We start from the raw sequence: 19,241 nt of genomic DNA, 5'->3' as shown, positions 1-19,241 counted from the left end.
CCTGGGCAGACCTCTTGCAGGGCTGCCTGACTCCAGCCCGCACACAGGAAAGGGGTTGGTGGGCAGCTTTGGGGGTGGGGGGAACGGGCACAGGTCAGTGGCTCTCAGGCTTCTGGAAGGCACAGCAGCTTTGGGTGTGTCTGCCTCTTACTCGCTTCTCAACACAGAAACTGTTCCTGGAGGGCACACAACACCTCCCGAGGAGGAACTTTCTCTTGAGAACCCGGCTGAGCTGCCTACTGGCCCTGCACACTTGGTGACCCCCCCACCCCCCCAGGGCTTGTCCAAAGCTGGCCATGCATGGCTGGCTGGCTCACTGCTCCTTGCAGGGATCCCCAGCCGTGTGGTCAGCTGGAGCCACTTGGGATGGCCTTTTGACAGAACAGGCACCTTGGCCAGGAGATGGATTAACTCCACCTGTTCTCCAAAGTTTCAGTCACTTAACCCTAGACTTGTCAAAACTTCATGTCAGCAGTGTCAGCCCCAGACCCAAAGGGTTCCAGGAGACTGTGTGCACATGGAGCCAGATGTGGGAATGTCCAGGGCTCTAGGTGGAATGCGCCCTGTGCCTTTGTGTGCTCTCTCTCCATGTTTCCCTCTCCAGAGGCAATTATGGGGACTTAGATATGGTTCTTCTGTCTGAGCCCCAGGGTCAGATGAAGCTGGCTTTGGAGGATCTCCTTAGGGGGACTCTGGAGTCCTTACTGGTCAAGGCTTACATTATCTAAAAACACACTGGGCCACAGGATTAAAAGTCAGGAGGCCAAGGCGCATGGCTACAGAATGTCCAGGTGAAGGAAGCAGCAGGCTAAGTCCCCTCCCCTCAGCTCCTCTGTCACTAGCATGTGCACACACAGCTATGCACTGAGATCCACTTCTACACACAAAGACAAACATCCTCTGCCCTTAAGCAGACACTTGGAGGCCTTAACCCAAGACCCATTTCCAATGGCTGTGGTTTTTAATGATGTGCCAGAAGCCAGCCACAAACTCGACAACAGCCCCCAACAGAGCCACTCAACTTTAGCCACTGAGCCTTTCCAATAAGGGATTTCTATAGGATAAGAGGGAGGAAGACATGCACCGTTGAGGGGAGGGAGCAGAAGAGGAAAAAGGAGAGAGAGACACCCTCCAAACAGAGCGAACTAGAAGCCCACTAAACTCTAGGACTACTGTCCCAGCTACGTGGTACTACGGAGGGGAAAGAAGTTCAAAAGGGAGCAAGCTACTCTAAAAAGGTCAGGCTAAGCTACTTAAAATGTCAATGAAAAGAGACATACTTGCATTTAAATATGGTAATAGGGCTGTTGAAGGGGGAAAAAGAAAGATCCAGGTGAAATACATGTACACAGTTGTCCCAGGCTGGGAACAGCTCTCCCAGCTCCCCTGAAGACTGTGCCACCTTGCCTGGGGGCTGCTCCCTTCCCCAGAGGCAGCGGGAAACCCACCGAGCCCAGATGGGACCCTCCTCCCCACCAGGGTGTGGATGCTGGTAGGAACTGCTGAAGGAAAATAAGTTATTAGTCAAGTTATTTCTCCTCATCCCAAGCCCAGTCCACACGGGCGCCTGCTCTGAGCCAGGCTCACAGGGCACTTGGGGAGGAAGGTCAAGTTTTCTTCTGCCCTTTTTACCAGGGCCTTGATACAGAAAGTCGACTTGGAAGTAAGAAAAGGTAGTGGCTGGGTTGGGGAGTGTGTTCAATAAGAAGACTTATGAATAAAAGGTCGGTGTCCCAGAGTTGAGCACACTTTGGACAAGAAGTTGAAGAGAAAGAATTAAAAACCTTATTCAATAAAGGAATCCATCCTCCATAGTGTCATGTAAAGGCTCCTCTTTGACCCTGGGCACCAGACACTGCTAAGGGCCAGAATTTCCCCACAGCCATCAAAACGGAGTGTGACCCGGGCTCTGGGTGAGAAGAGGTGGCTTCAGGTGGAGGAGACCACCCTGTCGGCTCCCACAGCAGCATGGCCCGCAGCTCCACGGGCACCATGCTGCCCAGCCCCTTTCTTCTGACACACCAGGACCACTGGCCCCCAACCACGGCTCCCTGGGAATGGGAACATCCCTAGGGAGGAGACAGTGCCAGTGGGCATCATGCACCAAGCTGTCCTGCTTTGTTAGGCCATCCAGCCTCACTGGTCACCTTTCACCCCAGGTGTTCTCCCTGTGACCTGGCAGATGGACTAACAGGGGATGGTGTGCTAGGTGTGTGTGGGGTGAGTTGTGTGTGTGTATGTGTTGGGTGCATGTTTTGTGTTGTGTGTGGGACGTATGTAGATGTGTGTGGTGGGTGTGGGTTGGGGCTGTAGATGTTAAGCATTATGGCGACTTCAGCCTGAAGTTGCGGTGACAGGTGACAGCTGCTGAAACCCTTTGTGCTGGCAGGGGCAGAGGCACAGAGGACAGAAGCCTGGCTGGGGCAGGCTTCTCCCTGGGCAGCCAGGTTTTGTGGGCTGCCCTGGGAGGGGGTGGCCAGGGGAAAATTGCACGTGTGCGGGGTGGCAGGGGTGGGTTTAGGTAGGTAGTCTGGCAGGGATCAGGGCTTCTAGTGAGGGTGCAAGCAAAACTGTGACAGAGCCTTCTGGCCCATGAGGGTCCACAGTCATTGTAGCACCCCATGGCCAGAGGAGGGAGGACCATCGCACTCTATTGCTGAGAATGGAGAGGGATCTGTCCCCCATGCACCTTGTCTGGCCAAATTTATAACAGGGGGCAACTGGGCTGCTCCTCATGGGGCAGGTTAGCGCAATAAGTAGCTAAGCACAGATTAGAAACCTATGTGGGTTCAAATCCTGGCTCAGTCACTTACTGTGTGACTTTGGGCAAGTTGCTTACTCTCTCTGTGCATGAATATGTCTATCAGTATGGGGTGAATAATGATATTAATGCAAGATTAACGTATGCAAAGTGCTCAGTTGAAAGCCTAGCAAGTCAGCTTAAACGAGCCTTAAGCTGAAGTTTATCAACTCTCTGTCCAGCCACCAGCCCCGTCTTCAAGATAGGACTCTTCCCATGGCATGCTCAGATGGCCGTAAGCACACAGAGGCCTGAGTTCCTTATTGGTAGCAGTAGACTGTAATCCTTTATGATGTCCCAACTTCATGATGTCATTAAAGTGGAGCTGAATTTCCCCAGCTCCATATGAGAGCATGCATGTATCCTCCTTAGCTCTACCAATGGCAACTAGGCCAGGCAGACCCAGCATGGCCTGGTACTTTCCATGCTAGAAAGGAGGAAAATGTTTTTCTGATCAAATCTCAGAGGGTCTGTAGCCACAGACTGGCTGCCTGGACTCAGGAATGCAGAATGTACCTCCTGTTTGGGAACTTTCCATTCAGAGAGAGGATGCCTGGGTACAAAAGAATAAGGTGCTAATGGTGGAATTCCAGGCATGGACAGGCTGTCTTTGGTTAATGGGGTCAGACCCAAAGACCTGTCTTGCAAGTCTGAAGCTCCTTTACCCTTCAAGTGGGTACCAGAAGGTGTCAAAGTCTGGCTGACCCCTGCTTTGCTGTGTGACTTGGGTACAGCACTTCACTTCTCTGGGCCCTGAGCAGCTTCTCTCTGCTTCAAGGAGGGTAGGCAAGATGGCCTCTATAGTCCCTTCACCTCAGGCCTCAGGTCTGTAACAGGATGGCGAGCTTAACTCTTGCAGGGCTGGTGATTTGTGACCTAACAAGTGACACCATGAAAGATGTCACCATCTCACTGACAGCAAATGACACCCTTTGATGGACTTTTTGGAGCAGTGATGCTTCACTGCTGATCAGAAGTCAATAGGCATTTGGGGGTTCTTTTTTTTTTTTTTTTTTTTTTTGAGAATTATATGATATAATACTTGTGCTGCTTTTTTACTGCTTCTGTGAAACTTACCGGTTTTTGCCTTACCTAAGCACAGTTATTTTTATGTGCATATCTTATTTCTCTTGTGGGGTGACAGACTCTTCTAGGGCAGGGACTCAGTCACATGTCCCACTTAGGCTCCAGCTCAGAGTCTGCCCACTGAAGACTCTCCCTGTGCACCAGCTGACAATGGACAGAACCTGCTGCTGCAGGGAAGGAGCCAGGGAGTCGCTGCTAAGGGTCAAGCGCAGCAGAAGGCAGCACCACCCGCGAGTCTGGCGGCCTCCCCTGCGCCAGGGTAGCCAACTCAGATTTCCGGGAGTGACTAGAGAGTGGTTGAACCAGTGGAGGGTGCTAGGGCTATGGAAGGGGAGTGCCCAGCCCTGTCTAGGCACCAATTCTCACCCCTAGGCTGAGAACACCCGGAACCACCTGGGAGCTGCACAGGTGGGTCGTTACGTTGCCCATCTGTGCAATCTGTCACCACCTCCATCTGAGAAAGGAAGGGGTCTCCTGAGAATGCAATGGGGGATCTAATTCCTGTGATCAGTTTCCTGTGACAGCCACTGCAGAGGTCCCTGTTCAGAGTAGAGGGTCCCGGTCCTGCCGGGAAGATCTTCAACAACTCAGATGCCCTGGCCCCACCTAACTGACAGAATCAGGGGGGGCCCAGGTCTTTAAAGGCCCTTCAGAGGATTCTGATGCCAGTGCAGGCAGACAACTCTCCGACTGTGAGGACGCTTTGGGGGACTTTACTTCAGCAAATGCTGTCATCTCGCTGGGGATTATGAGGGCACGAGCCTTTCTCTCTGTCTCCTCTCCCCTTCTTGGTATGACAAGACACTGGCCTGGGGGTGCCGCCTGAGGTCTGGTTCTGGCTCAGTCGATACTTATTTCCATGACTTGGGATGAGTCAGTAGACCCTCTGTGCCCTTCTCAGAAAGAAGAGATGAGAAAATGTTGTGGCTCCTTAAGGCTCCAAAAGATGTGATTTTGAGGGTAATCGTTATAAAAAAAAGTCCATTACAAACCATTTTCCTTATGCTGTGCTTGCTGAAAACACTCTCCGCCCCCTTCCTCCAGCACGCCCAGCATCTCCCCACCAGCAATTTCTATAGATGGTTCAAACATTCTTGGCTAAATCTAATGTTGCTTCACTGAATCCAAACACTAAAAAAAATAAGCAACCAAAAGAAGAAACTGTCACCCAGAATGTGGGAAACATGTCCTACAAGAGTTTGGAAACACTACCATCTGTCAATCTGGCTGGCCCAGGATGCTCCCTCCTCCTGGGAGGCCTGCCTAGGGTGCAGGGCTAGTTCTTTTATGGGGATGCACAGCTCTGACTTCTGGGCAGAGAAAAGGGTGTGGTGGGTGTCAGTGGGTGAGTCCGGAAGAAAGCAGGGTGACACACTTTTGGAGTAGGAAGATCCAGGATTTGCATTGGAACAGAGCATCTAAAGAGGCAAAATCGATCACTAAGAGGGCACATTTACCTGATCAATGTAACATTTTGCTTTGATGGAAACTGATGTATATGTCCCTTTGAAAAATAACAAAATGAGCCCCAAGTTCTTCACATTCAAAATAGGAATCTGACTTGAACACGCCTTTTTAGGAATTGAGCCCAGCTTTTACGGAGGTTACTAACAGCTCCACCTCATGAAGACCCCTGGACAGAAGAGAGGGTGCAGGCTGCTGCTTGGGTCAAGGGGATGCTGAAGAGAATATGGGCTGGGGAGGCCTCATCCTCAGCCCTTGGCTATAGTCGAGAAAAAAAGTCATTTGGAACCTGGTGACTGTCCCTCTGGAAGAAGATGGGGTTGAGGGGGTCAGCAAATGCAAGAGCCAGGAATGCCGGCCGGCAGGGTGAGGCTGCTAGCTTGGGACTGGCTGGTTCCTGATCCTCCCCGCTTTCTACAGGAGGAAAGAGGCTTCACAGTCCACAGACCTTAAAACAGGAAAACAGAGGGAGAGTTGGGCGTGGTGGCGCACGACCATAATCCCAGCCACTCAGGATGCTGAGGCAGGTTGGACTGCAGATTTGAGACCAGCCTCAGCAACTTAGTGAGGCCCTGTCTAAAAATAAAAAGTAAAAATAAAAATAAAAAGGGCTGGGAATAGGCTCAGCAATTAAATGCTCCTGGGTTAGGGTTAGGGGCTCCAACTGTGGGACGGGGTCCCAGAACCCCACTGCACACAAACCTATTCCTGGGAAGGAAACACAACTGGCTGATGATAAACTGGGCCTTGGGTGAAGGGGGCTATGGCTCATGCGCCAGGAAAGTGGGGGACCTGTGCCTTGGAGCCCTTGGCTACCCCAAAGGTTGCTTAAAGATGGAGGTGGCCATGAAAAGACTCAGTCCTCAGGGAGAGGAGTGTGGGGTGGCTGTTCTAACTAACTCCCTTCTTCAAGATGGGGGTGGGGAGAGGAAAGAGAACAGGGGCATTCCCATGGCTGATCTGGCTTCAAGTTCTCACCATTCCATTCCACTCAGTTGAAAGCACCACTGAGCTGGGCCTTGGGACACATGACGAAGACACAGATCCTTCAAATTCTCTCCGGCTATGACCTACAGAGTTGGGGGGAGGGGACTAGTCCTTGACGTTGGAGGACCTAGAGAGATCCAGCCTGATTCATCCTCAGCCTGACCACCAGGGCCATGGGCATGAGTGAGTCTGGAGGATCAGTCCAGGACCAGCCTTGGGGATGCTGGCTCATGACAAGGGCCCCTGGTCCTACGCTGCTCAGCGCGGTTCTCTCTCCAGCAGGACATCAAGGGTGAAGATGGCTACGTGGAGCTCACTCCGAAACTGGCCCCCACTGCCTTGTGCCTGTAGTCTGTGGCTCTGGGCCAGCCCAGGAGCACCCACATCCCCACAGAAGGAACCTCTGCCTTATGTGTCTGAGACCAAAACCTGCAAATTGAAGGGATTTCAGACTGCAGTTTCTAGGGAGGCGCCAGCAGACTTTTCGGAGAGTTTTTTTTTGCTTCCAGCATCTCCCTACCCGACTTTTCATAAAAACCTCAATTTTTGATTTTGAGACATTCTCCCAACTTCCACCAATGGTGTCAGAACAAACCACAGCTGTGACTACTGCCCCTCTAGAGCTCACAGTTCAGGTGGCGCATACACGGTTTCCCAATTTCAAATGCCAAATTGCCGAAGAGTCAAAATCTTGCTTCCCACCGGGGGTTTCTCAGGGAGCCATTTCCATCCTCAAATCCCTGGGGCTCTGCCACAAGTCTGCTACTTCCTCTGCTCCATTCCACACGGGCTCCCCCACGGATCTGCCCCAGCTGGACTCCCACCACCAGACCTAAAGAACCTACCTCTGCCACCAGGACAGCACTGCATGCAGAAAAACCCTAGGTGCCAATCTTGGCTCTATCATGGGTAAGTGAGTAAAGAACACTGGGGAGCTCAAGGTCCCTCCCTTGTGACATTGAGACTCTTTGTCCCTGAGCCCTGTTTCAGGAACGGACAGACAGACCATCCCTGCACTAAACACCGGCTAGGAGTCTGGGGGTCAGTGTCAGTGGTGGGGAAGTTACAGGGGAGGGGCAGGGCAGCAGCTATTTGCAACTAATATAGAGATACTTAAAAATTTTGAGAGCCAGTGGTCAGACAACTGCCCACCAGCCCTTGTTGAAAGGGTGGAGGGAAGATCGGCCTCCTCTATGCCTGGCTTTCCTCACCTTGAAATAAAGGACTCAGCCTTGAACATGAGAAAGCAATCAGGACACTAATAACAGTACCTGTGCCACCTAAGAGTGCTTCCTACGGCGAGAAGTTTCCTGCATCGCCTCGCTCCAAGAGCTCGCCAACTCTGACAGATGCGGGGCTCCGGCCCAGGGAGGTGAAGGAGACAGTATCCACTCTGGTTGTGAGGTGCTAAAATCCCATCTCTCACACTTCCCCCGTGAGACCTGAAACAGGTTATTTATCGCCCTTCTCTGTCACCTTTTCCTCCTTCCTAAGGCCTCTTTGTAGGGCTGCTGCGAGGGTTCAGGGAGATGAGAGCATTAGGTGCTCGGCACAAGTGGTCTAATAACTTTTATTCCTATTATTATTGTTATTATTGCCCAAGGTAACAGCAGTGGAGCTGAGCAATCTCAGAGAAATCCCTTCTGTGCTTCCTATTCTAAAATCCTATTAATTTGCATGACATCTGGGCTTTAGGAGTGGTAAGGGCCGACGTATCTCAAGTGCAAACTAACCTTGGTGGAATCACGAGGCAAGGGTTTTAAGGGTTCGGGGAGGGCCTGCCTGAGGTGGCCATGGACCTGGGACACGGATGCCACAGGTGTGAATGTGGATTTCGAGCCCTGGCGCTTGTGCCTGTCAGCTGGGTTGGCAGTCTCCGCCACCCTCTAGCCCCGACATGCTGTCTTCCCAACCGTCCTCCCCAGCTCCTCCAGCAAGGCTGAGGCCAGAGGAACCTTTCGGGGTGTTTCCATCAAGTAGAATTCTGTTTGCTCTTCTGCCCCTAATGAGTGACCTATATAAGCTGTAAAGGCAGAGGCTTATCTTCAAGGTCACTAAAGGACAGGGCCTGTGCTGTGGAGGGTGCTTAGTAACCCTGTGCACTCAGGGGGTCTAGGGATGGAGGAGGGAGGCAGGCTTTGTAAGGGGGTGGGGAGAAGGTGCCTTCTCCTGCTCCTAATCTTACCTGAATCGCAGCAGCATGTTCAAAGCTGGCAACTGAGGTCAGAAACCTGGAGAGGCCCTGAGCAGGATCACCAAGAGAGTCGCAGGGCTGGTCCAGACCTTCCCTGCAAAACCAGGGTGCCCTGGGCCAGCCAAATACCTTTCTCCCCACAGGAGAAGCAAAGGGTGCACTCATCTCTCCCTCCAGGAATGAGGAGGTCTGGACAAGGCTTCCCAACTCAAGGGAAGGCAGCTCTGGCCAGCCAGCACCCAGAGCCAGGACCTGTCACGGGTACTGATAAAGGCCGGTCAGGGAGCACACTCCTATGGCAAAGGTGAGGTCAGCGTCCCTGCCTTGCAAAGTGTCTGCCCGTGAGGCTGGGGTCTTATTTGGCTTTCCAATGCCAGTCTGTTGTTCCCCTGTCTTGGCCAAGGTACAAGGACAGCATCTGCCCAGATGAGGGCCACAAGATCAACAAAGACAGGAATGAGAGGGAGAGAGGACACGTAGGGCCTTTGTGACTTTGCATCTGGAGGTCTAGGGAACCTGGAATATCCTTTGCTCACCATCTGCCTGCTAAACTTACACTGTGCTTTGAAATGCAGCTCAGGTGTCACCTATGGTCTGAAATGTTTCTGTGCCACCAAAACACATGTCGAAATCCTTACCAAGCTCATAATAATTGGTGGGGCTTTGGGGAGCCAATTTGGTCATGAAGGTGGCCCCTCCTGATTGAGATTAGCACCCTTATAAAAGAGACCCCAAGAGAGCTCACTAGGGGCTTCCACCAAGAGAAGACACAATGAGAAAATAGCCAGCCGTGGACCAGGAAGTGGCTCTCACAGACACTGACTCTGCTGGTGCCCTGATCACAGAGTTCCCTGACTCCAGAACTGTGAGGAACATCTTTCTGTGGTTTATAAATATTCTGTCACAGCAACCTGAATGGACTAAGATTTTGTGCCCTACCGAAGGTTATCCTGGCATAGCCGGGGGCTCCCCTCTACACTCCCAGCTTACGTACTGCTGCCATGGTGCTGGTCAAAGCAAGAGGACATCAGGGCACTCATGGAATGCTCCTCAGGCTCTGAGCTCCTTGGTTCCTCGCTCAGTGTCCCTGCACCCTGGAAGGCCCTGCTTGGGACAAGTGCTGATGATTGTCTTCACTGTGCACTCTTGCCCTGACTGCAGGGACAGAAAGCAGAAGGGGTGACCCAGGCAGCTAGGGTCTCTCAGAGTCAGGGGACCCAGGCTGACCTGAACTCAGTGGAGAAGTGTCTGAGCAGGACTCTTCAGCCTGGGCAGGAGGGAGCCTTTAACTATTCTGAAGGCAGGAGCTGTCCCGGCACCTCAAGTCAGGCACCGTTATCTGCCCAGAATTTCATACTCCGAGTAATTGATGGGTTTTGTTGTTTTGTTTTTAAGCTGCAGGCTTTCACTTGCCTTTGCTGATGGAAATGAAAACTGAAGGCTTGAAGAAAGGTGATTAAGTTCCTGCTGGCAGATTTAATGGGGACTTTGAGACTGGTGGTGCAGATGCCTAAGAAGGTATGGGAGCTGCAGACAGTAGCTGAGGCTGGGTCTCAGCCCCACCCACAGCCTCCAAGGAGTCTCTATTCCTGGTGCAGGGCAAGGATCTACAGCCCTGCCAGACAGATGAGGAAACTGAGGCTCAGAGGTGGTCTTACTCTCCAGGCAAGCTACTGGCAAGGGCAATAAGTCTGTTTCCCAACTTCCTGCCTGAGAACTCTGAGCTCCAGGCTTTGCCGCAGGGAGCTGAGCGCTCACTTAGTCACATCCCCTCACTTATGCAGAGGAGCTTCAAGAGGCACAGAAAGCTGATCACAAGTGAACCCCGCAATTCCTGTCGATTCAGATTGCTCCAATTCATTTCTGCAAACAGTTATTAAGTGCCTATTAGGCACTGTGCTCTGCTTTCATCTGGGAATAGAGTCAACTCCTGATTTTCCACGCCAAGGGAGGAACGTGGCGACAGGGCACATCCACAGCGCCCCCACCTCCTCAACAAGCCTCTAGCCAGGCCCGGCTGGATTTGGGGTGTGCTGCTGAATTTTTCTTCTCCATCTTCTTCTAAAGCAGCAGACAGGCCTCCTTGACTAAGCTCGCCTTTAATATTCAAATGACAGGATAAGCCCCAAGTACACACAGGGCCAGGTGGTGCAGGAGGGAGGTGGGGTGGAACTGGCTTGTGATTTAAAACCTAGCTGTAGATCGCCTCTCTGAAGGGTAATCCCTGGAGAGGAGGCTGGGGTGGAAGGGGGGCACAGATTAGAGGGCCCGGATGCGACAGATGTGTGGGGCGAGGGAGGCCCTCTGACAGGGGAGCACTTGTTTCCAGGGCCATGACACCCAGTGGGTGCCTGCCGGCGTGAGTCCCAGTTACAACAGTAAACCTGCAAAGCCAACTAGCCCAGCCTGAAATTTCAAGGCTGCTCCCCAGCTGGTGAGAACCCAGCCACTGGTCACTGAGCAGGGAGGGAGTGGGGCAGAGCCTGAGGGTCCATCACACTTGAGGTCCAATGGAGTCCCCAGTGAGGGCATTTCTGGGGTGGTGGCTGAGGAAAGAGCGCCTTACAAAGTGAAGAGGGAGGAAAGAGTCATGGACGTGGCTCCTCTCCCTCCAAGACAGGGGCCGATCACCAGGGGTCTCTGCCACTCCAGGAAGTTGGAGGAGGAAGTGGATGGAAGGGCCCCAGAGTCACTCCCCGCAGTGGCTCAGATGACCACGTCCCGGCAGAATCCCAGGCCACTGGAGTGGCAGCCATCAGCACATTGCCAAATGTCGTCACCTGGCAGCATTGACCCGGGCACATGAGAGTTGGTCCAGGATGCAGCCTGCAGCCCATGGACAAGGCTCCCGAGTCATCGTGCTAGAGGCGAACTTGCCTCTGAGCGCTTGACTCTCTTCACATGGCTTCCTGCATTCAAGCAGTGCCCCCTGGGATACCCTGGGCCACGTAGCTTGGTCTTTGCTCAAAGACCAGATGACTCGACCCAAGTGCACCAGGCAGCAGCTTCTACTGACGATGGGCTAGAGTGGCACCACCCCTCCAGAGGGACAGGATGTCCCAGAGCGATGGCTCCTCTCCCTCAGACCACGGTTCTCCATGGCAACACTGCGTGCTGCCTCTCAGAGCTGCTGAAAATCAGCCAACAGACGAACCCCAATAGATGGGGACAAGGAAGATGAAACCGACGGCAGCTGAGCTCTGAGTCCTGAAGTGGTGGCCGCCTGGTGTTGCTCACCCCAGCCCTCCTCTGCGGAGCGGGGACCCGGCTGGCACCACCCAGCAGCCAGTGCTCTGGAAGCCACCGGAAGCCAGTCCCCATCAGCCCAAAGTAGCCCCTGACATGGGACCTGTCTTCCATGGCGGAAGTGGCAGGAGCACACACTGGCATTTCCAGAACCAGAGTCCAAGCCAAGCTGGATTCTCCCTACCTGGGACTGCATGGCCCCTGCTGCTGGCATCGTGTCCTAGAGGGAGGCACCAGCCTGGGCCAGGAGATGCTGGCCTGGCTCTCCTGGTTGCTCCTCCATGTGCTCTGTAGCCAAGGCCACAGCCAACTGTTGAGACTTTTTTGGCAGCTGGGGCTACATTAACCCTGCTGTTTCCCCAGCAGAGGTGGAAAACCCTAAAAGGTCACTAGCCAGCCTGAGGCAGGGACAGGAATGGGGCCAAGGGAGGGTGAAGTGGAGAGGAGAGGAGGCAGGAGCATGGAAAAAGGGACATTCCGCGCCCACCCTTGAAACCTCTTCACTGCCCCCTGGCTCGATTTGGAAGCCTGACCATTTCACCCCTGTCCTTCGAATCCCTCTCCAGGTCCTTCTCAGGCTTTAGGGACCCGCTTTGACTTCCTGAACCCAACAGGAGACCCAGCACACTGCTTGACACCTTGCCTCCTCCAAGACTCTCCACCACACAGCATGCTCACAATCCCTGCCTCTGCAATGCGTCCTCTCTCAGGTCTGCAGCAGGGACTGTCCCCGAGTGCCTGCTCCACCCTTCTTCCTCATGTCAGAGTCCTCTGTTTTTAGTGAGGCACACTGTTACCTGGAATGAAGACATTTTGGACATTTTCTTCCTGCTAGAACCGGCCACGTGACTAAGCACCAAGCAAAAAGATCTAAGTAGAAGTCAGGCATAAACTTTAAGATGTGTTATTAAAGGGAAGAAGTACATTCCTACGGGGAAGACTATGTGAATGGCTGGAGCTTGAGCAGCCTCCTTAGATTATGAGGTGGAGTCTTATGCTGTGGAGGACAGAATAGAAGAGAGAAAAAAACCAAGGCCCCTAATATTATGCAGTCGCATCCTGGCTCCTTTTACACAGGAAAGAGAAACAAAGTCTTATTTTGTTTAAGTCATAATTATTATTTATTGCTTTTGTCTTTCCTTTCTTTCTTCCTAAAACTATCTGATCAGTGTCTAAGCATGTCATTTCTCTGCCTGGGATAGACCTCCTTCCCTTGTTTACCAGCCAATTCTATCTAAATTTTCAAGACCTACTTCTCACATCACCATCTCTAGGGGGCCACTGGATAAGCAGCCAGCCTTTGCCCCTGAATATCACAGAGTTTCCCCTTCCCGAGCTGAATACCTGCCCTGTGATGCCCAACGGGTCTGATCACTGGTTCTCTCTTCCGCAGCTGCACTGTGAGCATTTTGAGGAAGTGAGCCAGATACCCAGTTCCTGATCTACTGCTTGATGATCAGTGAATGGAGACGGTGGGAAGAAAAATGCCGAGGTGGAGGGGTGTGAAGGAGTCCCAGCAACTCCCTGGCTTCACCAGCTGAGCAGACCCAGGGAGCGTCATCAGGGGGAAAAGGACATTTGCTTTCTTCTCTCTCCCTCCCTCCCCCCGCCCCCATACACACACACACACACACACACACACACACACACACACACACAAATACCTTAACTTTAACAACCTAACTATAGGCACTTTCATTATCCCCAGGTCTTAAAAAGTGATGTAACTTGCTCAAGGTCACCTGGCTACTAAACGGCCAAGTTCAACCTGGAAATGAGCCTTTGACCTTCACGTCCATCAACACTCCACACCGTCCCTCCCACAGGTGTCTCCTCCAGCCTGCATCGCTCTGGGCAGTTAGGAGAGCAAATGACCTGCACACCCACATGCACGAGCACGTGCGTGAGTGCACACACAGCTGGTGCACAGATGTGAGGGGCTCCAGATGTTCCTGTGGCACTTTCACTTGGGGATGGAGTGATGGCAGAAGAAGGGGCATGGGACGGGACCGTGCAGCTGGCACATGCAGAAGCTCGGCTACTCTGCTCAGGGACGGCTCACCCTGAGCGAGTGAACACCGGGCTCTCGAGGACCAGGGCACAGGGAAGGCTGGGAGCAGGCGGCAGCCAGGGGGAGTTGGCATGCTGTTAGAAACTGTGCTCGGCTGTCAGTGGCACTGGTTATTTAGTGCATTCACCTCCCCCGGAGCGAGAACAGGACACGGTCAGGCTAAGAGACGGCAGCACACAGCATGTCCGTGGCAAACAATTTATTTTTCTACCTCAGTTGCTTACAGGGGAAAAAAATAAAACGTCATTAGGGAGCAGCACAGATGAACCATTTACAGAGATGGAAGAAAATTCACAATGGCTGGAACGTTTGTGAGGCCAGCACAGGAGGACAAGTTCACCAAAGCAAAGCAATTCAGAGCAAGCCAAAATAAGAAAGGGGGAGGGATCCACACAGATAAAAAAAATTCATGAAAAAGCCTGTGGGAAAATAAAAGGAAACTAACCAATTTTTACTTCAAGCATCTTTAATGACATGAGCCAAATGCACATGCTGGCTCTCAAGGACACTGACGTTCACATGTGTGGATTCGCTCACATCAGATGCACCAAATGGAAACACATGGGTCACTTCTCAAACTAGGAGCACGAAGGGGTGACTCTAGGGTCCAGTCGAGCTGTACACCCTTACCCCAAGAGAGTGGGTGTATCAAAGGGGGATGTCCAGGGGGGTCAGGATCAGGGAAGGCCAAGGCCAGCATGGGCAGGGAGGTGAGACTGGGAGGCTGGGGAGAAGCAGCCCATGTGAATTGGTGCCCAAGTGCCCAACGCATGGAAGTGCCAGGGTAACCCTACTGTCTCTTCTCAAGGACAGATGCTTGTTATGGTGACAGCCACTGAGAGTCGGCTCCCAAACAACCATCAGACAACCCGTTACGTGGCTCTTCCAGATTACGTTTCTCACGTGATCTCAGAGAGGGGTCTGTGTGTGTGCTCACTTCTATTATGGTCCACCAGAGAACACCGATGCTCCAAGTCACATAGCCACAACCCTCTGGGCCACCCCGTGAAATGTCCCAACAAGCCTGTTTTGTCATTATTTAATGAATTGGACACCTCCTTCCTGGATCCCCCTGAGGAGTCTCCGTGAAGTTTGTGAGAAGTTCCCTTGGCCCCAATACATACTGGGGAGCTGGGGGTGGGGGTGGTCACAATGCATTCAGGGGCAAAAGGGAGGGGACTGGAGAGGAAGTTTTAAAAAAAAATACAGTGAAGGAATGAGGTCTTTTCTAAGAATTAACTACAAGAAAGAGAATATCCATTCAAACAGGCAGCAGGGACAGAGTTTCAGTGGGCACTAGTAGCGGCAGGGGTGGCCCAGACTCAGACCGTGTCCTCTCTCTAGAAATGGTGGCAAACCCCAATTTGCTATGCCTCTCTTAAGAGCTAGTTGATAAAAATAATGTCTTGTGAAATCGGCAAAGAGTCTGCAAAGTGAAATAAGAACAGAAATTAACAGATTACACTGAAATGAGAAGCTCAGGTGGGCAAAATGAGGAGGCAGAGGGGACCACCGATGACACTCCTGACGAGTTCAGACTCAACACGGATCCTGATACTGCCGGGGTGGACACCTCGCATGGAGAGGAGAGATGCCGCCAGAGTGACTGGTTACCCCCCAGCCTTCCTGCAACAGAACTACCCCCAACTGCATAACTGGCAAAGGCATCCAGCACGGCACGGCTTGGGCCATCCTGTGTGTTCTCAGGGTCCCAAAGCTGGGCCAAGGTGTGGCCTGGGAAGATTTGCTACAAGGAGTGACATGTGGACCCCCAACCGGAGGAGACAAACACTCTGAGCGGGTGACTACAGGGGCAGCAGAGGATGCTCTGTAAAAGGATTTACTGCATCTTCCCAAAAGGTGGCCCAGGCTCGCCGGTGTGAGTGAGGGCTGAGGGCGGAGGCCACGGCAGCGGAGGACCTGGGCGGGTGTGCCTTCCTTTCTTCTCACTAGCTGCCTCATGTGGCCCTGCTGGGTTGAAAGGGCTGGGGGTATGATGTCCCCACACAGCATGAGAGGGGCTGGAAGTGGGAAGTGGGCACACAGTGAGGACACTGAGAAGACCACAGAGAAAAACAGGTCAGGACGGTTTGGTGGTGTCACAGCAGCTGGGCAATGTCACAAAGTCACAGGGGCATAGGGACAGGTCAACAGAATCCACAGATGGGGTTAGGAGAAGGCAGGGAGCTGGCTGCTCTAGCTCTGGTCCCTGCTTTGTACCCTATCACTGAGGCCAAAGGTGAGAGAGGGATGTCAGAACATTCCAAAGATTTCTTAACCCCCCGATGAGGCCGAGGCTCCAGGAGGTCAGGTCTGGCTCCAGAGGAAGCAAGCACCCACCAGCTCTTGACTGCAGCAGCATAGAGGCTGCCCCCAGGCTGCGTGGCTAGAGTGGTACTGCCCGGGGAGGCGTCTGGGACATGCAGACAGAGCCAGTGCTCCGCCAGGGGCAGCCCTCTAGGATTGGCCCAGGAGTGGGAAACTGGCCTGGCTCTCCACACCACGAGAGGTGGCAGCTCAGCCCAGCAACTGGGGTCTGTGGGCTGCCACTTCCAGCCAAGGCCAAGTACATGCTCCAGCTCCCTACAAGCAGGGAGTTCCCTCCTGTGGCCACTGGGGGCTCCTTTCTGATCATCAGGTTAGGAGAAGCAAAAGATGTCCCGGGTGTGAAGGGGAAGGATGGGGGAACGGAAAGCTGGCAGCTGAGAGGGAGCCCCTGCCTGTCCACCTGCACGCCCAGCTGGTGCACAGGCTCAGGAGCCAGCACCAGTGATAAGCAGCATGAGCTCTGGGAGAATCACCCACTCAACCCCCAGCTCCCAGAGCCTTTGTGGCTTTTGGTGACAGGCTGGGCACTCAGGAAAGCCCACTGCATCTGCCCAGTTTCAGTTTGGTCACTCTTGTGTGCCTGTGGGTCTGGGGCAGGGCAGAACCAGGCATTTTCTGCCAGGTATTTCCTAAGCTAGCTCATGGGGTCCCTGAGGGTAGCCTCTCAGATGAGACAAGGCCCTTAGCATGGGGTCCATTTTACTGTCCCCCGAATGATTCCACATTAAGTTCTCCCAACTCTGCCCTCTTGGGACCAGGAGCACACTGAGGGGCAAAGGCAAGCTGACTGGGAACAGAGGCAGGCTGCACCGAGAGCACAGATCAGCACTCTCGGGTAGGCGAGATGGCTGGGCTGTGCACGTTTGTGTGTGGACGGTGGGCCAGCATCGTAACCACCCCTTCCGTTCAGATCTGGAACAGCACTGTTCAACAGAACTGCCTGGGCTGATGGAAATGTCTTCCATTCCGTACCACACAGGGCTACTGGGTAACTAGAAGTGGCCAGAGTGGTTGAGGAACTGAATTTGCATTAGTTTAATCTCAATTTAGTGACTGGTGTTACCATCCTGGACAAATGGATGTGAGGAGACGGTGGCGTGTGGAAGCACTGCCTGGCTTCAAGGTTTGGCCCTGCCTCTGGTTTGCAGGGACTCACTGGATAGGGTTTTCTACCTCCCTGTGCCTCAGAGTCCCCACCTGCAGGGAAAACCTCACAACAGTGCTGCCAGAGCTCGGCTCCTCTCCTGGCGGTGCCTCTAGGCCAGGCCCCTCCTCGCTGCAGGCCCTGAGCCCCTGGTGACACGGAAGCTCTCTGCCACAGGGAGTCTGCCGGGAAGGCTTCCTTGGGGAGGCCAAGGATTCTTGCTAAGGGTCCCTCCCAGATGGGGAAACCACCTTGGCCCCAACGGACACTGCAGGGATCCACCCCACTCAGACCTGCTGCTATACCTGCTTCCTGGCCTCCCACCCACCCAAGATCCACTCGACCCTCTCTTTACAGACAAGTGAAACGAGGCCCAGAGAAGCTGAGTGGCCTGCCACTGTCACCTGGCCAGATGGTGTCAAAGATAGGACAAGTGCCCAGGCTTGTGTCCTGGGTTGAAGAGGCCACAGCACGTGGCTCCAGATATCCTAAATGCGACCCTCATGCCCCGCCCCTCTCCCACCCTGAAGTGTGGGCTGGCCAACCCCAGGCGCTGACGTCGCTCTGCCCTCCTGCCCGTCAGTCAGCCTCGCAGCAGCCAGCCCAGGCCACGTCTCCGTTCCCTTTGTGCCCTTGCTCCTCTCAGACCCTGCCGCTCCCAGGTGGCCAAGACAAGGCGCGATGACGAACCTGGGGTGAAACGCCCCCAGACGCCCAGCTGCTGTGTGGCGCCTGCCCTTCAGCAGAGAGCCCACAGAGGACGAGACCGTGCCCCGAGCTCCTCTCCACACCTCAGCTGACCTTCTCCCTTACACACTCAAGCACCCCCATATTGCCTCATCTATGTATACGGAGAGTCTGGGAAAGGCGGGCTCATTTCTGCTGGGAAGAACAAAGCCCCATAAGACATCACTTTCTTCAGCAACCTCCCCGATCCCCACCGGACCATGCCCACCCTGGCTGTCCCCTGGCTGGGCCCCAGGCCTGCGAGCTAACTGAAGCCAGAGCAGCCCAGGTGTGTGAATGGGCATCACTGTGCACTCTGCTGCCAGCTTCTGATGCCCACAGAGAGGAAAGGAGCATCCACCCAGCCCCACCCAGAATGGACGGCAAGCCCTAACCCCAGCAGAACACAGCAACATGTTCAGAAGGCTCCCAAGACAGCGGCCGGGGCCAAGCTGGAGGAGGAGAGGAGGGAAGAAGGAAGGGCAGGAGACGCCAGACATCAGGCATGTGGAGGCAGGGAACGGGAGGCAGGCAACGGGGTGGTGGGGGTGAAAGAAAACCCCGGGCCTAGAGAGTTCAGTCCCCAGTGAGAAGAAAGCTGGACAGGCTTCAGAAAAAGGAGGTGAGCAAGGTGGGAGGGGGCTCCTGCCTCTGTTCGCCTCCCTTCCCTCACAAGCTGCTACTCTCAAATACCAAGGAAGCACTCCAGTTAATCGGAAATTCCGAGGCATCTTGACACAGACTCCAGTGGACTTGGAAGTTAACGCATACTGGTCATCTCTTCAAGGGAGGCAGGTATATGTTACGTTCTCTTTGGGGGTTCTCCTCCCTCCTCCCAAATGCAGCCCACCTCCCGAGTTTCTGAACCTCTGGGCACCCAAGTCACTCACCTGGGAACTGATAGCCATAGCTAGGAGCGAATCCGGGGTAGCCTCGGCCATAGGTTGCCACAAAGTTGGGGTAGCCTTGAACACAGAAAGAGAGAGCTGTTAGCTGCCTCAGATCCTGGGTGAAGTCCCAGGGAGGATGGTCATGAGGAACAGCCCGAGTTATTTTCTTTCACAGAAAGATTTGTCCCTGGGGAGGTCTTTACTCAGGACCTGGGCCACCTCTCTCCTGTGGCTGGGGGTGCTGCTGTTGGCCTGCTGGTAATTAGCCCATATTTGGGCAGCCAGGCCTCCCAAAGCCCATGCAC

The 19,241-nt window shown here is 53.7% G+C and overlaps 1 protein-coding gene across 1 annotated transcript in view; it reads right to left on the bottom strand.

Moving 5' to 3' along the window:
* LOC124979001 (RNA-binding protein Musashi homolog 2) overlaps positions 1-19,241 on the bottom strand; it is a 242,505-nt gene that overhangs the window by 30,364 nt on the left and 192,900 nt on the right. The window contains exon 5 of the mRNA XM_047543042.1: positions 18,937-19,011. Within this exon, the coding sequence (XP_047398998.1) occupies positions 18,937-19,011 (75 nt within the window). The remainder of the gene's footprint in view (positions 1-18,936; positions 19,012-19,241) is intronic.

This window comes from Sciurus carolinensis, chromosome 3 (assembly GCF_902686445.1).
Source record: "Sciurus carolinensis chromosome 3, mSciCar1.2, whole genome shotgun sequence".
NCBI classification, from domain to species: domain Eukaryota; kingdom Metazoa; phylum Chordata; class Mammalia; order Rodentia; family Sciuridae; genus Sciurus; species Sciurus carolinensis.
Note: the sequence above shows the minus strand (reverse complement) of the source record. Positions and strands in the feature narration are given on the sequence as shown.